General features: G+C 41.3%; 1 protein-coding gene across 2 annotated transcripts; it reads left to right on the top strand.

The window, feature by feature from the left end:
- Positions 1 to 271: 271 nt before the first annotated feature.
- On the top strand, positions 272 to 17623 carry wu:fe05a04 (zinc finger protein 135). Of its 2 annotated transcripts, XM_061916064.1 has the most exons (5): positions 272 to 663; positions 743 to 1061; positions 1098 to 1250; positions 11498 to 12456; positions 16366 to 17623. In XM_061916064.1, exons 2-5 carry the CDS (start codon positions 755 to 757, stop codon positions 16948 to 16950), a joined length of 2004 nt encoding a protein of 667 aa, XP_061772048.1. In that variant the 5' UTR covers positions 272 to 663; positions 743 to 754; the 3' UTR covers positions 16951 to 17623. The 2 variants fall into 2 exon arrangements, with proteins under 2 accessions (XP_061772048.1, XP_061772047.1); XM_061916063.1 differs by having other exon boundaries at positions 743 to 1250.
- The last annotated feature ends 422 nt before the right edge of the window (positions 17624 to 18045 follow it).

Raw genomic sequence — 18045 nt, forward strand, 5'->3', positions numbered from 1 at the left:
GCGACCTCATCACAGGGCCAACAGATAGACAACATTCACACTCACATTCAGACACTCGGGCCAATTTAGTGTTGCCAATCAACCTATCCCCAGGTGCATGTCTTCGGAAGTGTGAGGCTTAATTCAAGCATCAAATTGATAGTTTCTATTCTGTATTTTTCCAATTTGTTTTACAGTATAAAACTATACAATAAGCAAAAACACATTTTAGAACAAAATGTAAAACACTTGTAATGCGTACATGTAACCGAAGCATGTAATTCCATTCCGGGACTCCAGGAGCGCTCTACCATTGACATTTACTTCCTGCCTTTGTGGTACCACATTTGTTTTCATTTCAACCCAACTCGCCAAATTGTCGAGGCAACTGTGTTCCCTGCCTACTGTAATAGTTCGGTTTTAAATAATTGAGTCGCTAAGTTATATTCTCGAAAGACTTATCTAATTCGTTGTGCTATTTCAACACGAAAACTGACGACATTTACAAGTCTGGTGGAGATACGCATTGGTTGCAATCACCGAGTGTTCCTGCCAGGTGAGCTGCGGGCTCCATTCAAGCAGAAACTGGAGATCGATCCAAAAAATGGCTTCCGCGCCCCCCTTAACCAAGCAAATTAGGAGAAAGAGACTAAGCGAAAGGATTTGACATATTAAATATCGCAGGTGAGCCCATGTTTGCATGTTCATGATCAAAGAGCGCTCTCTATTTACGAAAACTACCTGCCTATGTGTTCCACTTCAGGATTATTGCATCATGTCGGTGGAGTACACCATTGATATCCAGCTGACAGAATTGGGTTTTCCAATCATCGGCCAGCCCCAGGAAAGTCTCTCGGCGTCACTTCCAAACTCCTTGCCACCTTGCCACACAACCACATTGACCCAAAACCCACACAAAGAAAATCTACTGGCCATAGACCAACCGTCGAAGCAGCCTGACAAGGACACGCAGGTGGTGTTGCCATATCCCTCACAGAGCACACAGCAAGTAGACGACACCGCTAGCAACTTGCCGATATTGATGTTCCACCCGCAAGTTGTCCTGGTCAATCCAGCGCAACCACACCAGGAAGATGTTCCCGTCAATCCAGCGCCATCACACCAGGAAGATGTTCCCGTCAACCCAGCGCAATCACAAACCCCCCAACAGAAGGTGGAGAGTGACTCTGATGACAGTAATGTGTCGGTGGTCGGAGATGAGGAGGAGGAGGATGATGATGACGGCGGTGAGGAAGAAGGCCATAATGATGGTAAGACTTTCATATTCCATTGGTTTTTCAACTATTTCTTGTAAGTCTAAGGTGCCACAATAGTATTGTAAATCTAATCTTAAAGGCTTACTGAAACCCACTACTACCCACCACACAGTCTGATAGTTTATATATCAATGATGAAATATTAACATTGCAACACATGCCAATGCGGCCTTTTTAGTTTACTTAATTACAATTTTAAATTTCCCGGGAGTTTCGTCTTCAAAACGTCATGTAATGATGACGTGTACGCAAGACGTCACAGGTTTTTAGGAACTATGAGCGCTGCACACACACACACACACACACACACACACACACACACACACACACACACACACACACACACACACACACACACACAGCTAAAAGTCATCTGCTTTAATGGCATAATTATACAGTATTTTGGACATCTGTGTTGCTGAATCTTTTGCAATTTGTTAAATGAATATTGGAGAAGTCACAGTAGAAATATGGAGTTGGGAAGGTTTAGCCTATAGCCACACAAACACACGGTGATTCCTTTTTTAAAATTCCTGGAAGTGAAACTTTCCTATGGATCAGAGCGCGGTCAAGCGAACATGAATCAAGACGGAATGTCAACAAGCAGGTTTTGGTGAGAAAATTGTGGTTAAAAAGTTAGTTCTTACCGGAAAAAACCTGAGCTTGTGCCGTCCATAGCTGCCGTCGACTCCCCTGAGACACTGCGCGTCGAGACACCCGTGGAGATACCCTTCCGACTATCAGTTACTATTTAACTCACTAAAACACTATCAACACAATAGAAAGATAAGGGATTTCCCTGAATTAACCTAGTAAATGTGTCTACAAACAGCGGAATCCGTCCTAATGCAATCGCGTTTTTTAATTTTTATTTATTTATTTTTTTCTCTAGTCCATCGCTATCATTATCCTCAAACACGAATCTTTCATCCTTGCTCAAAATAGTGGGGAAATTGTTGTTTTCTCGGTCCGCATACCACTTTTTGTTGGAGGCTCCCATTAAAAACAATGTGAATATGTGAGGAGCCATCACACGGGTGACGTCATCGTCTGAGACTTCCGGTAGAGGCAGGGCTTTTCTCTTAGCATCGAAAGTTGAAAGTCGTGGATGTTCTGTACTAAATCCTTTCAGCAAAAATATGGCAATATCGCGAAATGATCAAGTATGACACATAGAATGGACTTGCTATCCCTGTTTAAATAAGAAAATCTCATTTCAGTAGGCATTTAAGATTTTTTGATGGTCAGTTTTATGCTGCCTAGATACCGAACTTCCATGAGTGAAAACAGCCAATATAAACTGTACATTTTTCAGTTTATTTATGGTGAGTGCCATATTGACAGTTTAACAAATTCAATTTTGGATTTAAGACATGAAAATATCATGTCACTTTCATCGGGACCAAATTTATCACTGTAATTATTACCATCAAAATCAGCTGTTGAATGTGATCAAAAAGTATTCATACACACACTGAAGTCGTTTTACCAAGTTATTGTGTAAAAATAAAAATAACACACTCTTAGAATCTGAGGATGGGTGATATGGACGAAAAAGTATATCTCGATATATTTTTGGTAAAAATTAAAATAACACATTGTTAGAATTTCAGGATGGATGATATAGTGGGGGCCACCTTAAAACATTTACTATATTCACAAAATACCTATTATTTCCCTCAAATATTGTTCACAAATCTGTGTTATTGAGTACTTCTTCTTTGCCAAGATTATCCATACTACCTCACAGTTGTGGCATATCAAGATGCTAATTAAACAGCATGATTATTGCACAGGTGTGCCTTAGGCTGCCCACAAAATGGCCACTCTGAAATTTACAGTTTAGCTTTATAGGTGGTCTGTGGGGGTCAGAAAAGGAGTCTGTATCTGGGGAGACCACCATTTGTCTCCTTCATATCTCCTTCGCATAGAGTTGATCAGGTTGTTGATTGAGGTCTGTGGAATGTTGGTTCACTCATCTTTAATGGTTGCGCAAAGTTGCTGGATATTGACAGGAACTGCAACATGCTGTCGTATACACCGATCCAGAGCATCCCAAACATGCGCAATGGGTGATATGACTGGTGAGTATGCTGGCCATGCAAGAACTGGGATGTGTTCAGCGTCCAGGAATTGTCTACAGATCTTTGCCACATGGGGCCGTGCATGTTCATGCTGCAACAAGAGGTGATGGTCTCGGGTGAATGGCACAACAATGGGCCTCAGTATCTTGTCACGGTATCTCTGTGCTTTCAAAATGCCATCAATAATACTTGCTTTCGTTGTCCATAACATATGCCTGCCCATACCATAACCCTACCCCCACCATGGGCTACTCGATTCACAATGTTGACATCAGCAAACACACACACACTTTTGCCATCTGCCTCGAAGAGTAAAAACCGGGATTCGTTTGTGAAGAGAACACCTTTCCAATATGCCAGATGTCATTGAATGTGAGCATTTGGCCACTTAAGTTGGTTACGACGACAAACCGCAGTCACATCAAGACAACAATAAGATGACGAGCATGTAGATAAGTTTTCCTGAGACGGGGTCTTAGGGTTTGTGCAGACATTCTTTGGTTATGCAAACCAAATGTTGCGGCAGCTTTCCGGGTTGCTGGTGTCAGACCGTCATGGAGGTGCACCAGCTGGTTGTGGAGGTCCTGGGTTGTGTGGCTGGTTGTATTTACTGCCAAATTCTCTGAAACGTCTTTAGAGACTCCTTACATTTTTTACGGGCAACAGCTTTGGTAGACATTCCTGCAGTCAGCATGCCAATTGCACGCTCCCTCAAAACTTGTTACATTTGTGGCATTGTGTTGTGTAATAAAACCGCACATTTCAGCTTGGCGTTTTTATTGTGGGCAGCCTAAGGCACACTTGTGCAATAAGCATGCTGTTTAATCAGCATCCTGATATGCCACACATGTGAAGTGGGATGGATTATCTTGGCAAAGAAGAAGTGCTCACTATCACAGACTTAGACAGATTAGTGAACAATATTTGAGAGGAATACATATTGTGTGTATAGTAAATGTGTTAGATCTTTGAGTTCAACTCACAAAAAATAGGAACAAAACCAAAGTTTTGCATTTATATTTTTGTTTAGTGTATATCAGTGGTGTGCCGTCAGGGCCAGCAAGGCCTTTTCTGCTGGCCTAACATAACCAGATAACATGATCACAATTAAAGATTAAAATATTTTTTTATTTACTTTCCTTAAGTATCAAAGTATTCATGTTCTCTTCATGTCATATTATGCTTGTTCCAGTGCTGTTGTTTTGAGTTTTAGTTTTTATCCAATCAGAATTCAGCTAGCTTATGTTGCCATGCTGTACGAAATCTGCCCAAAACCTTCAGAATTAACAATGCGGGTGTCCGTGCGCTATAAGCGAACAGGGAATACAGTGATAGACAGTTGCGATAGCCAATCAGATCACGAGTTGTTATCGGTAAACATTCTCAATGGCCTCATCTTGAACGTGACATTTACGTGTCCTGTGATTGGATACTCATCGGGACAATTAGCGGATACATTTGAGAACACATAGAGTTAAGACAGTTGCAATATGCCTATCTAAGTAGCCTGATGTTAACAACGTTGTGATTGGATACTCACTTGTCATTCCAAAGTGAGTATCCATTTACAAGTTTCAATTTAGCAGGAAGCAGGGAGTGTTGCGTCGTAGTCGGACTGGGATAGCGTCACGGAGGAGTTGGTGCTGCCGGGGACATACAGTGGCGTGTGTGTGTTAAAAACTAACAGGATCATTTAAAATGGGATTGATCGGGCAGAGTGAAATATTTCAACTGAAGACCATTATTAACCCATCCAACGCTGCAATGTATTTGCAAAGCCATTTCCAAGAAGGATATTTAAAGAGAAACTACATTTTGTGAGACTGTGTCGGGCTAGCTCAGCTAGTGTTCTGGCGATCAAATGTGGAAATGCTTGCCATTCGGCGTCGAATAGTGAGTTCAAATATTTGATTTTATTCAGTTTTATAATTATTTGCCATTTTAATTTTGACAGTCCCACATAAGATGTTTTAATTGCTGATGCATTTTAATTGATTTTTAAATGCGCCAGAAAATACCCCGCTTTGTATACTGTTGAGGTGATTCAATTCCCAGTAGGGCGTAATCGTGTTCCTGTATAGTATTTCTCCAGCAATGGTCATGTGGTGACATAAATTATGGTATTTTGAGAGGTAATCATTAAAGTCAGATATCACTGAAGGAAGGCCTAGGTGGGAAACGCACGGCCCGCCACTGGTGTATATGCATCATTGCCAATCAAATTAATCATGACGTCATGCATATGTCATATTGACCACGTCCCCTCGACGCCCCTTCCGCCACATACTGTACAAATATAGTGGCAATGAGGGGGAAATCCTAAAAATGCTACGTTAGCATATTAGCTGAAGAAAAGCAAAACAATTAAACTTGTTGCTCCCACGTCTGTAGGTGACTGACAGATAGTTGGCAGAGTTACGGGCTTTGATTGAAGATGTGTGGCAAAGCTGCTTTTTAACAAATCTTCCGTATACCTGTCAACATTCCTGTGTTTGCCGGGAAATCCTGTTCCTGTTTTTACGCAACATAACAAGTAGAGATGGGAATCTTGCAACAATTGATGATTCAATTTGTTTTGATTCCAACTAATTCTTTCAATATATTGTTTGGTAAAAAAATTATGATAAAACCTTTTCAAACCAGATTACACAAACTCCTCTTGGCTCTTGCCTACTGTCGTATGACATTTCGCCCCCAAAATTCCGCCACTGGCTGCTGGTTTTAGGAGCTCTGGGCTCATGTGTGTCCTCCTTTGTGTTCTTAATGTTTCCCTTTTAGTTCCATGAGTTTTTTGCCTTTTGGTCCGCGCCCCTTCGTGACTGTGCAACAAGCAGTCGCATGTTTTTTGACTTCTGTGCTTTTTAGTGATTTTTTTGGTGTACCTTTGCATCTGCCTTTTGGCCATGCCCATGCCATGTTTGCAACGGAAACCAGCTATTGGCTCTCTGCCACACATAAGGCCATGTCTACACTAAGCCTAATAACCCCTTAAACATGGCCTTAGGCTATGTTTACACTAAGCCGGATAGCCCCTTAAAAAAATTATTATTTAGCCTAAGCCCCATTTCCGCCACACTAAACTATCGTTTAAGGTCCCCCTCCCCTTGGAACATTTTTTACACGGGTAAGTGCGCTGTGTATTTCCTGAATCTCTGGCTCTTAGCTTTGTATGGACTCATTGATTGTTCACAAACTGAGTTCTGAGAGGAAGTGATGCCAGAAAGATCGTGCCCCACACAGAAGGTGACATCAGAAAGATCGCTCCACAGCCAGCTTTATAATAAAACTGTTTCGAAACTCTGAGCCAACCACTGGAAATATGAAGGCAAGTCATCCAGACATGCCCGTGTTTCTCCTTCCGTCTAAACAGACGCTTGTGTCTATTGTAGCTGTACGTAGGAATGGCGCAGTTGAAGTTGCAGCTCGTTGCATCAGCTTTTTAATTTATTTAATATTTTTGTTCTTTGATGTTTTCATTTGTTTTATTTACCCTTATTGTTTTGGAGTTTTTTTTATTTGCACTGCAACTACATAATTTCCCCATTGTCTGATTGATAAACTTTACCCTATCCTATGTGTGCAGATGGCCTAAAAACATCAGTATTAAAATGAATGTATATATATCCATCCATTTTCTACCGCTTATTCCCTTTATATATATATGTGTGTATATATATATATATATATATATATATATATATATATATATGTATATATATATATATATATATATATATATATACATACATACATACATACATACATACATACATACATACATACAGTCAAGAAAATAAGTATTTGAACACCCTGCTATTTTGCAAGTTCTCCCACTTAGAAATCATGGAGGGGTCTGAAATTTTCACAGTAGGTGCATGTCCACTGTATGAGAGAGAACCTAAAAAAAAATCTAGAAATCACAATCTATGATTTTTTTTAACAATTTCCCGGTGATCCTGAATCAGATGCACCTGTCTGAGGTCGTTAGCTGCATAAAGACACCTGTCCACCCCATACACTCAGTAAGACCCAAACATTCAGCATGGCTAATAGCAAACAGCTGTCTAAAGACACCAGAGACAAAATTGTACAACTCCACAAGGATGGAAAGCGCTACGGAGAAATTGCCAAGCAGCTTGGTGAAAAAAGGTCCACTTTTGGAGCAATCATTAGAAAATGGAAGAAGCTAAACATGACGGTCAATCTCAATCGGAGTGGAGCCCCAGCAAGATATCACCTCGTGGGGTCTCAATGATGCTAAGAAAGATGAGGAATCAGCCCAGGACTGCACGGCAGGACTTGGTCAATGACCTGACAAGAGCTGGGACCACTGTTTCCATGGTCACTGTTGGTAATACACTAAGATGTCATGGTTTGAAAACATGCATGGCACAGAAGGTTCCCCAGCTTAAACCAGTACATGTTAAGGCCTGTCTTAAGTTTTCCAATGACCCTTTGGATGATCCAGAGGGGTCATGGGAGAAAGTTTTGTGGACAGATGAGACCAAAACTGACCTTTTTGGTCATAATTCCACTATGCGTGTTTGGAGGAAGAAGAATGATGCGTACCATCCCCAAAACACCATCCCTACTGTGAAGCATGGGGGTGGTAGCATCATGCTTTGGGGGTGTTTTTCTGCTCTTAGGGCAGGACGACTGTACTGTATTAAGGAAAGGATGACTGCAGCCATGTATTGTGAGATTTTGGCCAAAAACTTCCTTCCCTCAGTCAGATCATTGAAGATGAGTCGTGGCTGGATCTTCCAACATGACAACGACCCAAAACACACAGCCAGGAAAACCAAGAAGTGGCTTCCTAAGGACCATATCAAGGTTCCGGAGTGGCCTAGCCAGTCTCCAGACCTAAATCAAATTGAAAATCTTTGGAGGGAGCTGAAAGTCTGTGTTACTCAGCGACAGCCCAGAAACCTGACTGATCTAGAGAAGATCTGTGTGGAGGAGTGGGCCAAAATCCCTCCTGCAGTCTGTGCAAACCTGGTGAAGAACTACAGGAAACGTTTGACCTCTGTAATTCCAAACAAAGGCCACTCTACCAAATATTAATGTTGGTGTTCAAATGCTTATTTTCAGCTTTATCACACAAAAACATTTTAAAAAAATCATAGATTGTGATTTTTGGATTTTTCTTTTTAGGTTATTTCTCATTCAGTCGACATGCACCTACCCTGAAAATTTCAGACCCCTCCATGATTTCTGAGTGGGAGAACTTGCAAAATAGCAGGGTGTTCAAATACTTATTTTCTTGACTTTATTTATATATATATATATATATGTATATATGTGTATATATATATATATATATATATATATATATATATATATATATATATACAGTATATATATATATACATAAATATTATTTAAAATGGACAAAATGGAAATTTTGAATAGATTTAAAATCAGATTGAATAAGGATCTTCAGTCAGTTTTTTTTAACCCGAAAGTTTTCTCACTAAAAAGTAGGAGTGCTCAAAGATTGATTCAAATCCAAATTGAAATGTTTATTTATCCATCCATTTGATAGGCAAGGTATTTTAATTCTAATTTGTTCATCATTTTCAAAAATCAAAAGAAATGTTGGTATTTTTTTGTTTTGTTTAAGAAATCAATTTATAGAACTATTTATATCATCCATCCATCCATTTTCTACCGCTTATTCCCTTTTGGGGTCGCGGGGGGCGCTGGCGCCTATCTCAGCTACAATCGGGCGGAAGGCGGGGTACACCCTGGACAAGTCGCCACCTCATCGCAGGGCCAACACAGATAGACAGACAACATTCACACTCACATTCACACACTAGGGCCAATTTAGTGTTGCCAATCAACCTATCCCCAGGTGCATGTCTTTGGAAGTGGGAGGAAGCCGGAGTACCCGGAGGGAACCCACGCATTCACGGGGAGAACATGCAAACTCCACACAGAAAGATCCCGAGCCTGGATTTGAACCCAAGACTGCAGGACCTTCGTATTGTGAGGCAGACGCACTAACCCCTCTGCCACCGTGAAGCCCCTATTTATATCATGGCTATTGTTATTATTTATTATGATTATTATTATTATTGAAACAACCCTTTATTATATACTTGCTAAAATAATTAATCATGGTTATTATTATTATCATCGATACTGTTGCTTGTTTTTATTTTATTTATTTATTTATTTTTATTAGTTTATGTCAGCAGGGACAAAGCACAATTATCAACATTGCTTTAAATGCCCAAGTTTTAGCTACAAACCATAGCCTCAAGACAAGATGTGGATCGCCAGTAGCAAACAGTATACAGATAAAACAACATTTATTAAGAGCTTACTTAAAATAGTAAAACGATTGATGCGTCGCACACATCTACGGCAACATTCAGCACATGCACCATACATTAAGCTTGAACAGCACAATGAACAATTACACACAGGCATGGTTAAACAGACAGCAGGCCGGAAGCACAAAGTAGCAAAATAAAATACATTAATCCCGATGTTCACAAATCTGATTCTTAAGTAGCCATGATTTTAGCATATTTTTAAATTGCCTTAATATATCAACACAGCTTAAATGAGAAGGGATATTGTTGTATTAATATTTGGTTTTCCTTTTTTTAGTATTGTATTTAATACATACGGTAATACTACTGAATCTACTTCCAGCTGCTTCTCAATATTTTAACGGATACCTGTCGGCCTTATAAATATTATTTTAACATCTCTGGCCGGCATTGGACTCTTTCTGCTTAAATATGGTGCAGACTAGCAGTGATATGCTTGAATTGCTTCAATAAGTTGGAAACACACACTGTCATGTTTTTGATGGTTTGTTTTTAATTCAATTGATATTTGTCCACTGTACTTACTTCACATTCACTTTGTTCCTTCCCACGGTTGAAAATCAAAGTCATGTTTATCTATCCATCCATCCCTTTTCTGCCACTTGTCCCGTTCAGGGTCGCGGGGGGTGCTGGAGCCTATCTCAAACGATAATCTATTGATAGCGAGTAAGATCAGATGTTTTGGTCGGATCTTACAAGCTTCACTGTGATATTTGCTACTCCAATTAATAGGGAGAATGCTTATAACTCAAATCAATCAATCAATCAATGTTTATTTATATAGCCCCAAATCACAAATGTCTCAAAGGACTGCACAAATCATTACGACTACGACATCCTCGGAAGAACCCACAAAAGGGCGAGGAACACTCACACCCAGTGGGCAGGGAGAATTCACATCCAGTGGGACGCCAGTGACAATGCTGACTATGAGAAACCTTGGAGAGGACCTCAGATGTGGGCAACCCCCCCCTCTAGGGGACCGAAAGCAATGGATGTCGAGCGGGTCCAACATGATACTGTGAAAGTTCAATCCATAGTGGCTCCAACACAGCCGCGAGAGTTCAGTTCAAAGCGGATCCAAGACAGCAGCGAGAGTCCCGTCCACAGGAAATCATCTCAAGCGGAGGCGGATCAGCAGCGTAGAGATGTCCCCAACCGATACATAGGCGAGCGGTCCATCCTGGGTCTCGACTCTGGACAGCCAGTACTTCATCCATGGTCATCGGACCGGACCCCCTCCACAAGGGAGGGGGGGACATAGGAGAAAAAAAGAAAAGAAGCGGCAGATCAACTGGTCTAAAAAGGAGGTCTATTTAAAGGCTAGAGTATACAGATGAGTTTAAAGGTGAGACTTAAATGCTTCTACTGAGGTAGCATCTCGAACTGTTACCGGGAGGGCATTCCAGAGTACTGGAGCCCGAACGGAAAACGCTCTATAACCCGCAGACTTTTTTTGGGCTCTAGGAATCACTAATAAGCCGGAGTCTTTTGAACGCAGATTTCTTGCCGGGACATATGGTACAATACAATCGGCAAGATAGGATGGAGCTGAGGGAAAGTTCTTAATGAAAAACACTCTGAAGTTGAGGTTGAGGTTTTAATAAAGCCGGAGAAGGAAATAAATCATCCCATGCTAAACCAGCCTGCAGAAAAACTACTTATTGCAAAGACAACAATAAAATGGATTGAAATTGAATTTATTACTATTTTAAAAGAGGTTTTAATTTAAAAACGTGATGAGCTCTATGAATTCATTAGTGTTTCTTGTAGAAGCTTTACAAGTCATACTCATTCCTTGTCTTCTCCACAGGGTCGACTAACTCCGGCAACTTTGTCTGCAGTGTTTGTGGTCTCAAGCTGCCCTCGGACTTCAAACTCCAGGACCACATGAACCTTCACACCGGAGCGCGCCCGTATTGCTGCGCAGAATGCGGCAAGCGCTTCTCTCAGATCCACAATTACCGCGTTCACCTGCGCACGCATGCCCAGAAAGTGGAGCGGCCCCACTGCCGCGTCTGCCTCAAGGTGTTCTTCACAAACAAAGCCTTGGCGGACCACGTGGCCAGAGCCCACTGGCAGGATGAGTTCTACGAGTGTGACCTGTGCAAACGTGTCTTCACTTGCCTGACGGACTGTCAAAACCACATCAATTTGCACCAATCCACGCCGGATGTCGTCTGTGAAAAATGTGGCCGCCACTTCGACACTCCAACGTCTCTGAAGCGCCATCGGATGAGCTCCTGTTACATCATCTTTAAATGCACCGACTGTCCCAAGACCTTCAACAAGAAGGACGCACTTCTTAAACATAGCTTCTCCCATCTGGGCTTGTTGCCTTACACTTGCGTCCGATGCCACCGCCACTTCCGCCTGGCGACGCTTTACCGCCAGCACAAATGTCAACCGGGACGCATCCACTGCGTGGCCTGCCTGAGAGAGTTTGTCAGTCAGCGCGACTTCGAGCAGCACAAGAAGGACACCGGCTGTTGGGGCAAGCAGGAGGACATCGGCGACCAAATCCGCTGCTTGGAGTGCGGCCTGCGCTTCGCCAATTCCGATGAGCTGAAGAAACATGCCGGGGCTCACCAAAGGGTCCTCAAATGTGCCGAGTGCGGGAAAGGGTTCCGCTCGGCCTTGTTGCTTATGTCCCACATGGGCGGCCATGCTGGTAATTCTCCCTGTCTTTGTCAAAGCTGTGGGCTTGGCTTCCCGCATCAGCAAAGCTATGACAGCCATCTGAAGACATGTGGACAAACTCCTCCGCCTGCGGTGAGTGTAGACCCTCTATTTAGCAAGCGAAAAACACTCCGATATGATTATTTCAAGTTTACAAACCAATAGTGTTCCCCTGGAGTCTGTCCTAGCAGTAGAGATGCGCAATAATGATGATATAAATGATATCCATTTGGCCAAGGATACAGCTTTTAATACTTTTGTCATATCGTGATAACGCTTGTTGACATGTTCAAGCTCTATCATCACATTTGACAGCGACACGCATACAATGTCTTCAAGGGTGCTCACTCGCCTTATGGCAGCTAACTGATACTCGTCTCAATGACGTAAGTTTCATACAAGTGTTATACTGAAGGGGGAGGAATAGCTAAATATGCTACACTACACACCGTAAGAAGCCCTGCTAACCGCAAAGCAAGAGCTCTTCACAAACAGCATAACGGCATCAAGTATAGTATAAGTATATGGTAGATACTACTCAGCGATATTTTTCAATCTTTAAAAATCTTTTTTTTATTGTGATTTTTGTAATGGTTTACAAACCCAGGAAATACGTTCCTGAACAAGGTAGGTCGAAGGACAAAAAAAAAAAGGATTTAAATTCGAGCCAATAGTAGATTTTGCATATGTTTTGTATGTTGCACCATTGACTTCACTGTGTGGAATAAGGAAATAATTGAAATATTTAATTGATATTGTTATATGGTGGATACCACAGTGGTGAGATCAATATTTTTCCATCCATTAGTTTTCTCCTGTATGTCCCTCTTGGGTTCGCAGGGGTGACTGGAGCCTATTCCAGCTGTATTTTGGCAGAAGGCATTGTACACCCTGGACAAGTCAACACCTCATTAGAGGGTCAACACAGATAGACAGACAACATTCACACACTTGGGCTAATTTAGTGTTGCCAATCAACCTATCCTCAGGTGCATGTCTTTGGAGGTGGGAGGAAGCCTAAGTACCCGATGGAAACCCATGCAGTTATGAGGAGAACATGCAAACTCCACACAGAAAGACCCCAAACCCGGGAATCGAAACTCAGGACCTTATTGTGTTTTATTATCACAAAATCTTTTATTGTTTTTGTTGTCAGTAAATAAGACCAGGACACGTAAGGGCTTGAAGAGCAGAATCCAAAGGATAGTCATCAGAGCCAATAGTCGGAAATTATAAAAATATTTTTAATTGCTATTGTTGCACCACTATCCTGTGTTTTTGTCTGTTTCATAATTGTGATAAAAATGTATTCATTCACTGATTTTGAAAATTGGAAATTATCAGTATGTCCAATACTGCCTTTGTAACTACTTGGTATTGGATCAATACCCAAATGTGTAGTTTTGCCCAAAACCAATGTAAAAACGGTTTTGGGCAAAACGGTAAGAATGTAGAACCATCTTAAAACGCAAATTTATCATATATTAACAGTAATTTAGCAAGTTGATTAATAATAGTTTTGAGAAAAAATACAACTGTGAATGACTCAAAAGTGTCATCCTTCCGAGGATCCAGCCCATGCGGTCGAGGAAGTGTGGATCTTGGAAAGAGTCCTTCAGCCGCAGTTGGAGCGATGTGAATTGGGACGGTCTCGTCTTTGCAACACTTCCTGGTTGTGTCCCGTGATCACAGCCTTTTGCTTTCAGCCCATGCCACAAAGTGGAGAAAAGACCCAACAAAATATTAATTTATGAAGCAGAAGTTGTTTTAGATGTATGGCATGCATGTGTGTTGCTGTCGGCAGATTTATATCTTGCTCAAAGAGAAATCTTGTATTTTCAAACATCGTGAACCACGTTGTACTGTAACCAACCTAATTTGTAAAGCATTCTTTGTTCTTAAATGTTGCTTTAAATCTGCTGTAGAGTGTTTTAGGATACTACACACTATTTAAAGTTAAAGCTAAAGTACCACTGATAGTCACACACACACTAGGTGTGGCGAAATTATTCTATGCATTTGACTCATCGCCCTTGATCACCCCTAGGGAGGTGAGGGGGAGCAGTGGGCAGCAGCGGTGGCCGTGCCCAGGAATAATTTTTGGTGATTTAACCCCCAATTCCAAAACTTGATGCTGTGTGCCAAGCAGGGAAGTAATGGGTCACATTGTTATAGTCTTTGGTATGACTCAGCCGGGGTTTTAACTCACAACCTACCGATCTCAGGGCGGACACTCTAACCACTAGGGCACTGAGTAGGTATTTATTGTGTCTTTAATGGTTTATTTATGAAATAATTCATTTTTAGCCTTAACTGGAGAGACTATGAATCTCTTTATAAGGCAAGGAAACATTTTTTTAAGTTGTTCTTTTTTAACAGTTATGAAGTAGTTTATGGAGAAATATTGTTTGATTGCTGTATTAATTCAATTTTCAATACCATGTAATATGTAATACAACCATCATCTTTGCAAACTCACTTGATGATGAAGTTGTAGATCAGTGGTTCTTAACCTTGTTGGAGGTACCGAACCCCACCAGTCTCATATGTGCATTCACCGAACCCTTCTTTAGTGAAAAATAAAATGTTTTTTTTTTTTTCAAATTCAAGACCATGTTACCGGTATATGGTTTTTTACTGGTGCACAAAATGAACGGTGCATGAACATCACCTTCACCTGTGAAGGTAAACATCACCTGTGGGGCGGTATAGCTCTGTTGGTAGAGTGGCTGTGCCAGTAACTAGAGGGTTCCAGGTTCGATCCCCGCTTCCGCCATCCTAGTCACTGACGTTGTGTCCTTGGGCAAGACACTTTACCCACCTGCTCCCAGTGCCACCCACACTAGTTTAAATGTAACTTAGTTATTGGGTTTCACTATGTAAAAGCGCTTTGAGTCACTGGAGAAAAGCGCTTTATAAATATAATTCACTTCACTTCACCTCGTCCAAAGAACAAAACCAACACAGTGCATGAATTCACAACAAATTACACACCTTCAAGTCAGATGGAAAATTAGAAGGAACAATGTTTGGAGGTATCCATAGTACGCCAATAGGGAGACATTTTTATTTACACGACAAGTCGGTTCTGTCTTGACCTCCACTGCAGAAGCTCCGCCGAACCCCTGGGGCAGACTCACCGAACCCCTAGGGTTCGATCGAACCCAGGTTAAGAACCACTGTTGTAGATGTACCCTCAGAAACACGCTGGAGGCAATCCAGATGATCTTCCAAGAAGACCGGTCTTTTTTTTTTCTACAGTAACATCACAGTACTATCCATCCATCCATCCATTTTCTACCGCTTATTCCCTTTCGGGGTCGCGGGGGGCGCTGGCGCCTATCTCAGCTACAATCGGGCGGAAGGCAGGGTGCACCCTGGAGATATTATTTTAAACAGGTTATAAAGTAATCAGGAATAGAAATGTTTTCTGTAAAAGCCCAGACTATTTTTAAAAATAAATTCTGTAGCCGTGTAAAAAAATGGATGGGTGGATGGATAGTCCAATGGGGCTACAATATCGCAGTTGTACACACTTGCTGCTAATGAGAGAAAAGGAAACATTTGTCGGCCAGATTCGAAGGAGCGTTTTGAATTGCGCACTGCAATGTATGCAGCCACCAAATTGAGACACAGCTAATATGTAACTGTATACTGTACGTCAGGAGCCATATTAAAAGTTCTATTGTCATCCATCCAGCCATTGTTTACTGCTTGTCCATTTCTGCGACACCGGGGGTGCTGGAGCCTATCCCAGCTACACTCCGGTGAAAAGCAGGCTACAAGTGGCCACCTCATCCCTTACATGCCAAATAATATATTGTAATATACTACATGCTATTGCAGGAGGCTGAAATATGTATGGTAATACAGATTTTAGGCCATATCGCCCATTCCTACTGTTAATCATGTACTTTGCCTTGGACATCTTTTCTAGCAAAATGAACACTAGCTTCCATTACGATACAAATTAATTGCTTTAATGTGTTTGTTCCCTTTCAGGACGCTCTCAAGAAGCAACAGGTCCGAAAGACTTCTTCCTTGAAAAGAAAGCTGGAGACTAGCGACACTAATAATGTCCCACGTCCAGCGAGCACTGAGTCCAGCGATGGGCTAAATAATCTTGCTGCACCGCTCACATACTCTTCTGTTCCAGCTGGCCGGCCCGCCTCCGGCACTAATCCAGCAGACGGCTGTTGGAAACTCACCCTAAACAAAACACCTCCGCCCGGTCTTGATCTGGTCCTACTTGTCCCAGACGGCCTGAGTATCTCACGCAATGTCTCACAGAAAGTCCCAGCACATCCTCAAAAGATCCTTTGGACCGTAGTCGACGATACAGACTGTGAACCGCTGGATTTGTCCAAGAAAGCATCCAGTCCGCCAGTTCCATGTGGTCCCACACCAAGTGACATTCCAGTCAGTGCGGTTAAAAGTGAACAAATACAGTTAGAAATCACCCGACAGGTGGAGGAGAGGGCGACATTAAACCACTCGGCTGTTGTGGATCATTCGTACTCCACACTAAAAAGTGACATCAAGGAGGAGCCGCCTTCTCCTTACTCGCAGCCTGCAGACCAGAATTAGAAAGTGGAGTTTACACCAGTGTGATCGTACAGACAAAAACAATGATTTTGTCTCCTTTTGCCCGGAGGACTAAATTAGATATTGTTTCCTCAACATTCCTATTTTTGGCACATAATGTTTTGGGTGCGTGCAACATGGTACTATTCCAAATCCTATGCAATTATGTCTTACAATGTTTCAATAAGTAGGAACACTGGCTTTTCTTTCCTATTACTCGCAACACTTGAAAGAATGTGTTTAGAAGCACCACATTTACTGTACCCGCATTTGGTTCCGCTTTGAGAAACTGCTTTGTAGCATTTAACCTGTATTTAATGTTTTAAAATTCCACATGTACGTTGTGATGGTCTAATTAGAAGAACATCGATGGTGGCATCTTAGTAAATGTCAGTGAAAACGCCTCCTTCTGCAAAATTGTACAAATATACAAATTACGATGTGGGTGTAAGTGTCTCCGTATGCGCACAATAGTTAGGTTATATAAATCAATGAATAACCACAATCTTCTTAAATGTTACTGAGCAGCAGAAGTGATTATAATTATTTTAGTTATTTAGTCTACTCAGGAACTTTGATTGGGACTCTCATTTTGTTGCATGTGGTATTTTTAATGATATGCAGTGGTGGTTGTTGAATCCAGTTCAATAAATACTGACTTCGTAATTTGAAAAAATTAATTCATGTAGGTGAAAATGTACCTTTTTAAAATTGTCGTTCGATTCCTGGCATTTATAGTCATGATTTTCAATGCACTGCAAAGCATCATGGATTGAAGTTGACATATTTCAATTTTTCTTTTCATGTCCGAAAAGAAGTAGGAAGAAGCGAAGCTTATTTAATCCTACCCCTTTTCTACTTCATAGCAATTACTAACACATGGCTCCAGCCCCCCTGCAACCCCGAAAGGGACAAGTGGTAGAAAATGGATGGATAGATGAACGGATGGATTATTTTGTACATTGTGTATATATATATATATATATATATATATATATATATATATATATATATATATATATATGTATGTACGTACAGTCAAGAAAATAAGTATTTGAAGACCCTGCTATTTTGCAAGTTCTCCCCCTTGGAAATCAT

The sequence above is a fragment of the Nerophis ophidion genome, linkage group LG11 (assembly GCF_033978795.1).
Source record: "Nerophis ophidion isolate RoL-2023_Sa linkage group LG11, RoL_Noph_v1.0, whole genome shotgun sequence".
In the NCBI taxonomy this organism is placed as follows: Eukaryota; Metazoa; Chordata; class Actinopteri; order Syngnathiformes; family Syngnathidae; genus Nerophis; species Nerophis ophidion.

Bases quoted from the DNA above. Each gene is read 5' to 3' on its own strand.
- wu:fe05a04 (XM_061916063.1), top strand. From the start codon at position 755: ATGTCGGTGGAGTACACCATTGATATCCAGCTGACAGAATTGGGTTTT. The intron at 1,251-11,497 runs GTAAGACTTTCA...TCTTCTCCACAG, and splicing joins GGAAGAAGGCCATAATGATG to GGTCGACTAACTCCGGCAAC. The intron at 12,457-16,365 runs GTGAGTGTAGAC...GTTCCCTTTCAG, and splicing joins GACAAACTCCTCCGCCTGCG to GACGCTCTCAAGAAGCAACA.